General features: G+C 44.4%; 1 protein-coding gene across 3 annotated transcripts in view; it reads left to right on the forward strand.

Moving 5' to 3' along the window:
• Positions 1–1306: 1306 nt before the first annotated feature.
• CSMD3 (CUB and Sushi multiple domains 3) overlaps positions 1307–12852 on the forward strand; it is a 574767-nt gene continuing 563221 nt past the window's right edge. For all 3 annotated transcript variants that reach the window (XM_088523156.1, XM_088523167.1, XM_088523178.1), the window contains exon 1: positions 1307–1668. In XM_088523156.1, the coding sequence (XP_088379282.1) occupies positions 1491–1668 (178 nt within the window). In that variant the 5' untranslated portion in view covers positions 1307–1490. The remainder of the gene's footprint in view (positions 1669–12852) is intronic.

Here is a 12852-nt window from a genome sequence, read left to right on the forward strand (position 1 = left end):
TGCCCACTCGTACACACACATGCACATATGTACCCACACAATCACATAAACACACATATGCACGCACAAGGGCAGATGCATTCATGAAGGCATCTACACAAGTGCACGGACACAACACACATACCTGAACATGCACAAACACACACTTATGCATAGGTAAACACACAGGTGCACTCCCATACACACATACAAGCAAATCACACACACGCACAAGCAATCACACCCATCTGCGGGCACACACACACAAACATAGGCACATGCACAGGAGCAAACAGCACACACAGGCACCCCAGTGCACACACACCCCCCACGTGCTCACATACCATGTACAAACACGTGGCACACAAGAACAAATCCACACGCGCACGCGCCGGCATGCAGCAAACACGCACATATAGATGCACATTTACGGCTACACGAATGGGCTCACACATGCACAGGCACGCGCGCACACACAAATAGAAATGCACGCACATAAGTGCACGCGCACATGAGTGCACGCGCACAAGTGCCCGCGCACGGAGCTGCGCGCGCACGCGCCCAGCCCCCGCGCAGCCCCGGCACAGCGCTGCGCGGCGGCGCGGCCGCCAGGTGGCGCCGTCGCTCTTCGCGGCCGAGCCCCGGCGCGCCAGGGCGGGGGCGCTGCGCGGCGCGCGGGCACCGCGCGCGGAGGCTGCGCGACGCGGAGCCCCCCCGCCCCGGCGCGGCCAGGCCCGTAAGGGAGGGATGGATTGGGGGCGGGGGGGGGGGGTGCAGACAACGCCGCACCGGCTCCTTGCGCGCCCCACGGAGACGGCAGCCCGTGCGCGGCTTCCAGGGCGCGCAGCGCAGCGCACGGCGCAACACGTGCTGCCGCGCAGTGTGTGTGTGTGTGTGTGCGCGCGCGGGGACGGGAACAGCCCCGAGCCTCGCACGTGAATGCCTTGTAAACCCCCCACCCCCCGCCCCATTGATTTATTATAGCTGTTATCATTATATTAATATTTCCCCCCCTCGTGAACTGCAGCGGAGTGGTAGGGGGCCCGCTGTGGGAGCTCCAAGAGGCTCCGCACATCTCCCCACTGCGTTGTGTGTTGAGACTCTTTCGCAGGCAGAATTGATCCTTCTGGAGGCCAGGGTGGAGGGGAGGAGAAGTAAGAAAAAAAGAGAAATCTCAATTGCAAATGTTGTTTAGAGTTTATTGGCGCGGGTGCCCCGCGCTAAGGTGCTTCCTCGACTCCTTGCTGGAGCAAGGGGGGTGAGGTGGGTTCCTCCTGTGCAGGGAGTTGGGGTAGCGGGGGGTTGGTGCGGGGAGTGGGGAGGAAGGCAAAGACACAGTCGAGAGTAGCTGAGACTTTGTGCCCCCGTTGGAGAGATGGTTGAGTCCTCGTCAAGGTTGCTGTGGTATCCCAGAAACACCATTCACTCCGAGCTGTGACCGCGCACCATCCACAGCAACAACTCCGCTGCGCCTGGCCGAGGAATAGGAATTGGGAGCTCGCAAGAATAATATGAAAGGGATCTGCAAAGGGGAAATCCTTGCGAAGGAAGCGAAATTAGCAGACTTTTGGGAAAGGGAATGTTCTAAATGTGGCCGGCTGGACTTCATCCTGGTGAAGAAAATGGAGATTAAAAGTGGATTTACATTTTGGAACCTCATCTTTTTATTGATGGTTTCGTGTGTGAAAGGTAGGGTAGTATTTGAGGGGTATATTTCTAGGGGGTCCCTTTTCTTTCGGTCAGGGCGTTGCAAGCTCTCACCCTATGCATAGGTATATTCAAAAATATAATTCTCTATGATTTTGTATTTGCACTGTGGGTACTTTGCAGTGGGAAGAAATAAATGATCGTTAAGCGGGGAGGAAAGAAGGAGTTGATTCAGAGCTCTCTTCGGAGATAGGAAATGTATTTGCTTGCCAGGCTTGGTGTTCAATGCAGTGACTGAGCTAGGGCTCAATAAATATTCTTGCAGTATGCTCAAACGGATACGTGAGTTGGTTCATATAGCCTCTAACTAGTGTATATTCAAGCAAATCCCACCGGGTGACTTTTTTAAGGTGATGCTGGTGGTAGTGGAGGGTATTACCTACATTCCTTTTTTTTTTTTTTTTTTTTTTTTTCTTTTGGGCGAGCAAAAGGACTCTGCGGGAATGCCAGTATCGATGTACTTACTAGTTTAACCCGTTCCGCAAGGAAAGTTAGGAGGGCGATGAGCGGGTGCGTGGTCGTCTCGCAGCCCGAAATGCGCTTCCCCGCTCTGCGCTTTGCATGCGGAGCTTCCCGGGCTGGGGAAACGGCATGGACGCAATCCAGCCTGGAAGGCATGCTCTGCCGCGGAGTGCAAAGATCGCCACCTTCTCCTTCCCTCCTCTGGTACCCATCCCCAGTCTTCCTCTCGTGTGCTTTTGTGGTCTTTTTTATTTTTATCTCTCTCTCTCTTTCCCTCTTTAGTGGTGGTGGTGGTGGGAGGAGAGGAGGGGAGACTTTGTTTCCTTTCTGCTCCTTTGCCCGTGAAAGGAGGGCAAAAAGGAAACCTCCAGTTAACGGCACGAATATCTCCCGTAAGTCAGTGCTTGCAGGCAGCTGAGGGGGATGATGCTCACAGAGGGAAGCGGTGCTCGAGCCCGGGCACCGCCGCATGGAGCAGTGCCGATCCCTCCGGGCGTGCTCCCGTGGAGGGGTCTATTCTGCAACTCCAGCGCTCGGCTGGACGAAATAATCTCTCCTTGTTTGCAGCCGCTGATTAGTATCTGATTAATCATCCCTTTAGCCCCCTCCTCATCCTCATCCCTCCTCCCTGCCTCATCCGCACACTCTCGGCATATCGAGCAGACGGTATCGATCCTCTCCGAGTTTTTGGACTCGGTTATCGCGCACGGCGGCCGGGAGGAGGTGTGTGCCGGGGGGGCACTCAAGGCGCGCCCGCTCGAGCGGCCTCTGCCTTGTATGAAACACTTTATTGTGGAGCTCTGCAGCTGCTTGTCCCCCCATTTGCATTCCGTGGAAACGAGAATTTCGTGTAGCACGGGGGCGAGAGTCGGTGGGGGGGAGAGGGTGGGGGGAAGAGGAGAGGATTTACCTCATCCCACGTTATCGTGCCACCGTATTCGAGGCGAAGCGGCTCGCCGGGAATGTTAACACACATTTTAATTACAGGCAGCTTGCCCCTGTTTATGTCTATCGAGGCGAGCTGCTCCGGGAGCTTTGCGCAGGCTGCGACCGAGCCGGGGGCTTGGGCGGGGGGAGGGGGGAAAGGGGCGGGGGGGGGGGGGGGGAGGCAAGAAGGGTGTTATTTTGGAGGAAAAGCGGCATTTCTTGCCCCTTGCTCAGCGCCAGCTCCCTACCGCCGTGTTAGCGTGTGCAAGTCATCATACGGGCGGAGGCGGCTGCGGCGCCGCCGCGGGGCTGCGCGGGGCGCGGAGGCAGCAGCGCCCCCCGCAGCGCTGCGCGGGTTCCCGGCACCTGTTGAGGGGACAGAGCGGGGCTGCAAAACGCATCGGGTGCTGCGGGCAGAGCCCGGGGTGAAGGTCCCGAGGTGGCCCCAGGGACATCCGGCCTTGTCACCCGCCCCTGAGCATCCCCGTCCCAGGAAAAAGCTGCCAAGCACCTTCCTCCCTCTTCAGGGCCTGAGTGTCCTGAGTGCTGAGCCTGGCACTTTCCATAGGCTTCCGTGGATTTAGGGTACTCCCAGCAGGCGACGACCTGGGAGCTTGGATTTTTTTTTTTTTTTTTTTTTTCATCTGGACGTGGATTCCTTTAGGCAGCCAGGTTTGACAGAGCTGGCTTAGGTTCACTGCAGCACTGCATCTATTTTCAGCATTTATATTTAGTTCTCTGCACACTCCCATGAATGAATACATTTTACCTTGATTTACATTCCTATTGTGTCAGCACACGGTGCTCCTGATCCCAGAAACCTTGGCAGATGCAAAGAGTGAATGAACATCCCCCTGTTGTGGGGAGGAAAGCAACTGCGCAGAGGCTGCATCTGCTCTCCCATCACCCATCATGGCCATTCCTTTTTACCCTACTTCCCCAAGCTCTAATGTCCCCCTCACTTGCTTTATCACACCTACTGCATAGTGTGGCACCACTCAATAACACCAAAGCTGTTGCTGGGGTTCCTGTCATCCAAACCACTTCCACAACTCCAGCCCATATCTGCCCCCTAGGCCCTTCTCGCTCCTGTTGTCCTTCTCTTGCCATTCCTCCAGTCTGATCCACAGCTATATCCCCTGTGCTGGCTCACCTATCAGACTATCTCAGGAAGCTTATGCAGCCACGGTCGTATCAGCTTAATTACATGCTCTCTTATAAGTGCATGTGGCTGCATAAACACCAAGTTTCTTAGGATGCTCATCTACAAATTGTAGATATAGATTCAGAATTTCACAGCAGTTCTTGGGAGGGGACAGAAAGGGAGAAGAAAGGAGAGAGAAGATGGTAGGAAAAAGATATGCAGAAGAAGCTGGAGTGACAAGGAAACCTCTTCCATGAAAATCTTTACCTGCTAATACCATTTCCTGTGATGCCATCGATCAGTCTCCAGGGATGATCTGCCTTGGACAGGCACAGACTGAAAAAGCAAAGAAATGGTCCCTTTGGAAAGTGAGAGGAGAAGGCATTAAACAAAAAGATGTAAGCCAGTGCCAAGCAGTGTCATTCCTGCCCAGCTGCGGGAGAAGATGGATGCTGTGCTCTTACATTCTGTAAATGTGCAGGCACCCAGGGAAGCTCCTCTCCTTCCCATCCCAGTTCCCCAGGAAGAAACAAGGAGCCCTCATTTAAATAGAGGAGATAAACTGATTCTGGAGGAGCAGTGAGAGGAAACCTCTATTGCCCAACTCTCTTAAAGAAGGGGGAAGGAGTGGAGATAAAATCCATGGCAGTTCTTTCTATAAATGGAAAAAAAAAATGCAAAAGTCTTTGCCTTCTGGGATTCAGGAGAGAAATACCTGCATTCCTTCAGACTGCTCCAGACCGACACCCCGGTGCCCCAAAGCATGCTTGCGACCAGTTTATGAAAGCAAACCAGGGAGGAAACCAAGAGAAATGAGAAAGGACCCAAAGACTTTTCCATCTCTTGCATTTAGCTGTCGCTTCAAGACAGGGAGCACCAAGGTCTGCTCTTTTGTCTGCCTTTCTAAAAGGCAGCCTTGCCTCTGCCGCTGCTACTCTGCTTCCCATCGCAGCTCTGGCAAGGCAATGGGGGAGCTTTCCAAGCAGCAGTTCCTCCAGGGGAGGAGAAGCAGGGACAAAACAGACAGGATTTAAGTAAGGGATGAGTACCTGGCACGTGGGAATATGTACTGGGGACAAAACGTGCCCTGTGTTTTTGCAGACCCTTTCCCAGCCCAGCTGTGCTCCCTGCGGGCCCAGGCGTCCCCCGGGACTCCTCCCTGCCCACTGGGGCTCGTTAGGGGACCGGTCCGATCTGCGAGGGTGGCAGGACACAGCTCGCTGCTCCCTCATGTCCCTGGCATGGGAGGCGACAGGAGGGTGCCCCCGTGTGTGTGTTAGTGTGACTGTTTGTGCGTGTGAGCGTGCACGGTACGCGGGGAGAGACCAGTAAGAGAAGGCACCGCGTTGTCCTTCCTGCTCAGCTGGCTCCTCCGCACAACCTCCTGCTGCCTTTTTGTTTTGTTTTGTTTTGTTGTTTATTTATTTTTTCTCCCCATCAGCATCACATAAGACTTATCTGCTTGCCAGGCTGCGCGCAATGCCTCAGCGTTGTCTTCAGGCTTCCCAGTTTTGTGGGGCTGCAGATGGAGTTGGGAGCCCCTGTCCTTGCCAACCAGCTCATGCTCAAAGTGAGGAAGCTGCCGTGCTCCTCCTCACACAGTGCAAAGCACCAGCTACCTGGTGCAGCATCGCCTCCCTGGGGCCCGGTGGGACACCTGACCCCCTCCCCTCACTGGAGCCCTCCCTCCCAGCAATGCCGCTTTGCCTTCCTTGCTTTGCCTTCTGTGCTTTTCCTTCCTTCAGTTCAGGCACCACTCCAAGCGTCTGCTTGCTTGCAGTTCTCAGGCAGCTTTTAGTGTTTTTATTTTTTATTTTCCCCTCCCTTCAGACAACCCAGCAGGTTGTAACCTTCAGCCCAGTTCTCAGCATCCCGCCTTGGAAGCACCAGCCCCTCAGGGCTGTGGAAACCTGGGGATGGGATGTACTTTCAGATCCTTCCTGCTCATAAACTCTTATGCAAAAGCTTACAATCTGCCTGAAGAGCGATAAGCCTGGTAGGATCAGTTGCCCTTCTAGCCTAGTGGCCTTTATCTCCAACAGTGACCATTAACAGCAACTTAGGCAAAGATGTAAGAAATGCAGCAGGTGCGGAGTGACAGGCATCTCATCCCAGATTTCATCAGTCAGCAGTTTAGAGTCTTCCTGAGGTAGAGGCTACTTCTGGAGCACCATTTTTAATAGGCATGGACTGGCCTGTGTGCTGTTCATTCTCTCTCCCTCTCCTGCTACCTTTTTTATTTTTTATTTATTTATTTTTCTTTTAATTGTACTTTGGGCTTTCACAAAATTCTGTAACAAACAGCTCCTATCCATCCTTCATCCTCCATCACATGTCCAGGCACACATTCTGTGTCTCTCTGAAAGCACCAAATGATATAATTGCTTGTATTAACAGTGACTATATTAACCATTGAATCTATACTGTGAAAGAGAGAGGAAAGCACACAATTGTTTAGATATATTTTAAAATGGCATTGAAACTTCCTGTTGGGATGATTTGCATGATTATAATATCCTCTCAGAAAAGGTTAAGAATAATGTACCCTTGTAAAAGAAAAGAAAAGAAAAGAAAAGAAAAGAAAAGAAAAGAAAAGAAAAGAAAGAAAGAAAAGAAAAGAAAAGAAAAGAAAGAAAGGAAAGGAAAGGAAAGGAAAGGAAAGGAAAGGAAAGGAAAGGAAAGGAAAGGAAAGGAAAGGAAAGGAAAGGAAAGGAAAGGAAAGGAAAGGAAAGGAAAGAAAAGAAAAGAAAAGAAAAGAAAAGAAAAGAAAAGAAAAGAAAGAAAAGAAAAGAAAAGAAAAGAAAAGAAAGAAAAGAAAAGAAAAGAAAAGAAAAGAAAAGAAAAGAAAAGAAAAGAAAAGAAAAGAAAAGAAAAGAAAAGAAAAAAAAAGAAAAGAAAAGAAAAGAAAAGAAAAGAAAAAAGAAGAGGTGGCCAAGAAGGAATGTATCTTATTTTCAGAGGTCTTGAGCTCTCTAGCTCCAGCCTGCTTTAGTAAGAGCCTGGGGAACTAGTTAGCACCTCTGAAACACAGCCAAGTCCAATGTTACAATGCTGATAGAGAGAGACAACATAAATCATTGGAAAATGTCTATAAAATGACTTGCAATTATATGTAAAATGTTAAATCTATAAAATCTGATAAGCTGGAATAGAAAAATGCTTTATGATATGCTGCAAAAAATTAGTTTTCCCTTTTCCCGTAATAGAAAACTTTCATTCTAATGCTGCAGGGTTGTAATGTCTCAGACTCAACTTCTTCCTGATGAGTATCATTCAATGTGCATTTCTGGACATAATGGTCGACCCTGACTTGATAGAAGGAAACTTTTTGTTGGAAATTAGTTCACGAGACCGTGCCAAATCAATCTCCCAGGAAAGAATGGTCAGAGAACACATAATTTGGCCCAAGGTGTAGATTTCTCTTAGAGTCCTACAGTTTTAAGGCAGAGCTTATTTCATATTTGAAGAACCAATATTTAAGTAATAAATCAGAGAGGCATGTGAAAAAGTAGTTATTACAAGTCTATAAAATTTACCTCGTCATTATGATTCCATAATTTTCCTGCTAGAGCTTTTTCTGAAAGTTTCAGAGTTGTTACAAGTCTTAAACATGTGACATTTGAACATTAACTTAATGGAAGAAATAACTTTCCTTCTCAGTGGAACTGTACAATTTCCTAAAAAATGTATCTATTGAATCATCAAGAAGGATTGTATTTAGCAATGGTCCTGGATCTAACATACATATAACATGTAAAAAAACTAATACTACTAGGAAATGTTGAATATCTGCTGCCCAGCATCCAGTTTTTCTTTTTAGGAATTGAACAACAACAACAACAAAATCTAAAGACTAAAAAGAGGCATACACGCATATCGTTTTTTTCATAGACATTTACATCTATTCATTTGATGTTTTTCCCTTCCTGTGCACATTTGACCATTTGTCTTGGTCACACAGATCACATAAACTCTGGAGGATCCTTTGGGAGCATAAGAATTATAGATGGCTCTATAATCTCAGTGTCAGAATGTTAGAAGTCCTGAATCCCGGTGTAAATGTTGACAAAGGAAAGGGTGGGAATTTGTGATTTCTTTCCCACTGTCTGAAATGTTAGAGAATATTATAGGTTTATGAATAGACTTTTTTTTTTTTTTTTTTTTCCTGGAGATCCTTCTAGAGGGGAAGATCTTCAGGGTTCGGGGCAATGGTGTTAAAAGGGTCCTTTCCCTGATCTGGTGTCTATTCAAATTACATGGACAAAAAACAAGATGAGATGCACTCAGCATGGACATACAGAGGTAGATGGATCATTTTTGCTTGGATTATCTATAGTGCATCATATAAATCATCTTGTATAGTATTCATGTTATTTCATAGAAATAAAGTGAATCACAGAAATGATGCCCAGCAAGAGAAGAAATTCTCAGGGTACAGCAGGAATTCTCACCCTTTGAAGCTGGCAAATAGCACAGATTATCTTTGCTGTAGGACTAAAGGAGTATGGAAGTTTGAGATAGAAATGACTGAATAATTACTTGGATTAATATATAGATGATGCAGTCACTGCTTCTGATCTTGAATTCAATTTTATCTACATCCCATATCTTCATATCTTATTAATTTTATATCTGTATATATTGTAGAGCTTGTTGCTTGTTTGATTTCCCCATAGTTGTATATATGCATATCTTTTATACATATATAATATGCATATATAACGTGCAAATGTTAACTATACTTTTGCTTATGTTATAGAAAAATTAAACAGTTTGTATTTTTAGCTTGCAAAGGTGGAGCTAACAACTTCAAATGTATGTGCTTACTAAGCAACCCACTGCCTCTTAACTTGTTTTGTGTTTCTAATCTCACAAGAGAGCTGGGCTATTATACATAACTGATTTCACTGACAAAATGAGAGTACAAGTAGTTATATCTAGCAAAAGTTAAGAGAAAAGCTTGATGAAGGTTGATGAAGTTACTAAAAAGGCTAATAAAAAAATTGATCTCACCACACTAGAAATTAATTGACACAATTGTCTAATCCCACTCTTTTAGGAACATTTTACCAAATTTAGTTTCTATAAGACAGTTTTTAATAGAATGAAAACTTCTGATCACCTTTCAACCACAGAAAAGTATTTCAATGCTATTTTCTGCTTTATTTTATAGTGCTGCTATTATCATTTAAAGAGTTTGATGTATCATGTCTCAGAGGTGGCTGTATTTCAGTGGCAGTTAAAATGATCCCTCTGTGATCATTATCTTACTTACAAAACTGTCATCAGCCCCAGTTAGTGGATATTTGCAAGTCTAGTCTGGAATGCTTAACAAGCTACATAAATGCAGACTATGGATATTCTTTTTGTTTTAACATACCACTGAGCTAACACTAGGAGAATTATAAGACCTTTCCTCTCCTAGTTTCTCTGAACCAGAAGGATTGTTATTTCCTTTTGTGTGTGTGTGTGTGTGTGTAGGTGAAGATATAAGCTTGGTTGAAATTAAACCAATCTTTTAAAAGTCTACACTAAAAATTTCATTTTTTTTTTCCTTATGTACATCAACTTTGACCCGAAGGTAAATGGAAGTGATGAATGAATTGCAATATAAAATGAGCTTTCTAATTGAAAGCAACAAGAGAATCTCTACTGTGTTCCATAGGAGCATATTCTCCTCTGGTTCTCCTGGAATCTTGAATTTCATTTTCCTGTGCATATATTTAATTTGATCCTGAAATATAAATCATGGTGAGGACCATGTATTTGGAAATTTTGGAACACATTGGAAATTTTCAGTAGGAGGGCCATTTGTAAAGCTCATATTGCATTACAGACCTCAACAAAAGCAAGTTTCATATGGTTCTGCTTTAGGAAAATAAATTTGTATTTGGACACAGTTAGAATATGCTCTATCTCTGTGTTCAATTGATCAGCATGTCAGCACTTCCAAGGATCAGTCCACTAGATTTAATGTAACACAGACTAACAAAACATCATTTTTTCCCAAAACAACAGAATACTCATCCTATTTTTGTCAGGCTGTATGCTCAGCTACAGCCAATTTATAGTTTTACATTTAGAACCTGTTTTCAATGTTCTTCATTACATTTTTGTTCTCCAGTAAAACAATTTGTGATAGACTGCTAATAGCTGCAGAGGAACTGGAAGGAATTGAGAAAACAGATATCCGTTTAGAATGCTTTCAAATTTAATCATTAATGAAATTAAAATCTATTGGATATTCATATATATTCCAACTATGCATCAGTTAACATCTTAAAGTGCCAAAATACCTAGCAAAACCCAAAACACAAAATTAGGGAGCTGAAATATACTAGAAAAAAAACAGTGTCTAGCTCCTCAACATGGAAGCCAGAGCTGTAAGGGAGAAAAGGAAGGTACTGACTAGATCTTTGGCCACCTCATGTACTCAAATCAATCAGTTCTGTGGGAGAAACTGCCTGTCTTTTTCATGGATCTTTTTCAAGGATTGTAAGGATGTGGGAGGAGAAGGATTGTGTGGGCAAACACGCACACTCCCTGCAAAGAGGCATGCGAAGGCCTTCAAGATCCATCAAGAAAAATCGATGCTTAATCCACGATGGTGCTTGCTTTGTGCATCTCCCCTTATACATGCCTAAGATAACCACCTTGTAATTTTAAATATGCATTAAAATAAAAATCTAGGGACATTGCTTGGATAAATTTGATCCACTTCAGTCTTACGAGTTCAGCAATTCTTGTTGCATGACATAAGAGTTTTAATGACAGCAAGAAAAGGAATACATGCAGATATAAGTATATATTTATGTATGTATGATTCATAATGTTTCACTGAAAGGGCAAGTTCAAGACGATTTCTCCAAAATCTTTATATTCATTCAGCACTTGAAAGAGTGCATATGAGAAAAGAGAATTTTCATCAGCCTAATGTTACATAATACAAACTACATTTTATCAAGTTTTAGCAATATGCATGCAATTGCCCTTTCTCTCTTTCTGCTATTACTAAAATTCTTAGTATTTTTACATCATTCACATTATTAAAAAAAAAAAAGAGAGCTTTATTCAGTTGAGTATATGTCCTGGAACTGAGAAAAAAATCAACACATGCTATTTTTTGTTCTTGAAAAATGTCCTCTTACCATGGGAAGAGGGGTACTGGTTGCTCAGAATAGGTTTCTTGTGGTGATCTTCTTTAATTTTAGAACAAAGAGGGACGTCATTACTTACTCCTTTTCACACCACGATGCAGCGTATCCGCCACTTTCATTCAGATCTCTCCCTTTCAACAGCTGCTCCTTTCCGCCAACTCTTTAAAGGGGGCCCATCGTTCCCTGCATGGAACACACATAGTTGTGAGTTCCAGATACTCTGATAATATCACCTCTTTACCCTTTATTTCAATCTTGGCAACTCCTTCCTGGGAAAATAAAATACCTCTGACATTTGGGAGAATATTTCTTCTGGGGTTTTTATAGATTCCATTTAATGAACTCTCATGCCTCCTAAATTCAACCGTATTCTCCTTATAGCAATTACAGATATCTCATAAGAATGTGAATGTTATTAAACTTCTTCAGTGGCCAAATTTTCTACCTGAGTACTACAGCATTATTGAGAAAGTTTAATTTTCATTCTTTTATGTGGAAAGAAAAATAACATATCCAGTAAACTGGTAATGGTTCCAGCATTTTTCATAGAGGATGCAGTTCTGATAGTTACCTCCCATATCCTCTCATGCAAGGATAACAGGTTTTCCTTGACAAATGGAGGAGATAAATATTATTGGCAGTTTCATTGTCAGCAGTGGAAAGTTGCAGGAACCAACCATACAAGACATAGTGATTTTTGGTAAACATCCTGATGAAGTTATGCTTCTCAAAGCTATTTATCTGAAAGAGCAAAGCTGTTTTCAATCAGCAACTGGGGCTGTGCCTAATACAGAGTGAGTGCAACAGCCTTAGCAACTTTTGGGTATCTATCTACATAACCTTCCTAAGGTTATGCTTCCAAAATTTTTAAATATCCTTACCACTATAATTTTTGAATCTGTGTGAATTTTTATGTTGATTTTAGCTAGTTCTAAATTAAGCTACCCCCACCCCACCCCCCCAAAAAAAGTGTAAATCTTTCTCTAAATCTATTTTTCACTATACCAGCTATCTTCTGTTTTGTGTCTTTTTTTTTTTTTTTCCTCCAGTTTATCCAGCTTCTTCTGTTCTTCTGGACTGCTTCCCAAATCTTCTTCTCACTCCACAAGTACTGTTGGACTTCTGGAGAAGTTCCAAAAAGCGTAAAGCCTACAGCAGAATATAGAAAGTTCTCTTCAGCTTATATAGAAAGTTCTCTTCAGCTTGCATGTCATTCGTAAATCCTTTTGTGGCTCAAAGTAATAAATATATAAGGACAGTCTATTAGGAAATTACGTATCCTCCCAGCCTTACAGTCATAGACTAGGTTTATTAATTTTTCCAGGATGTTCTTTGGATTTTACACCATCTTCAAGAAGGCAAGGCTCAAAGAGCAGAGGTTCAGATAAATTTTTACATTTTCTGGTCATTGGGTCTATATACAAGGCTGTTTTGGTAACTAAAATAGCAATACCTCTCTGTCCCAAACTTGAAGAT

Source organism: Tinamus guttatus, unplaced genomic scaffold (genome assembly GCF_059628265.1).
Source record: "Tinamus guttatus ecotype Peru unplaced genomic scaffold, ASM5962826v1 Tinamus_guttatus_pri_ptg000012l, whole genome shotgun sequence".
NCBI classification, from domain to species: domain Eukaryota; kingdom Metazoa; phylum Chordata; class Aves; order Tinamiformes; family Tinamidae; genus Tinamus; species Tinamus guttatus.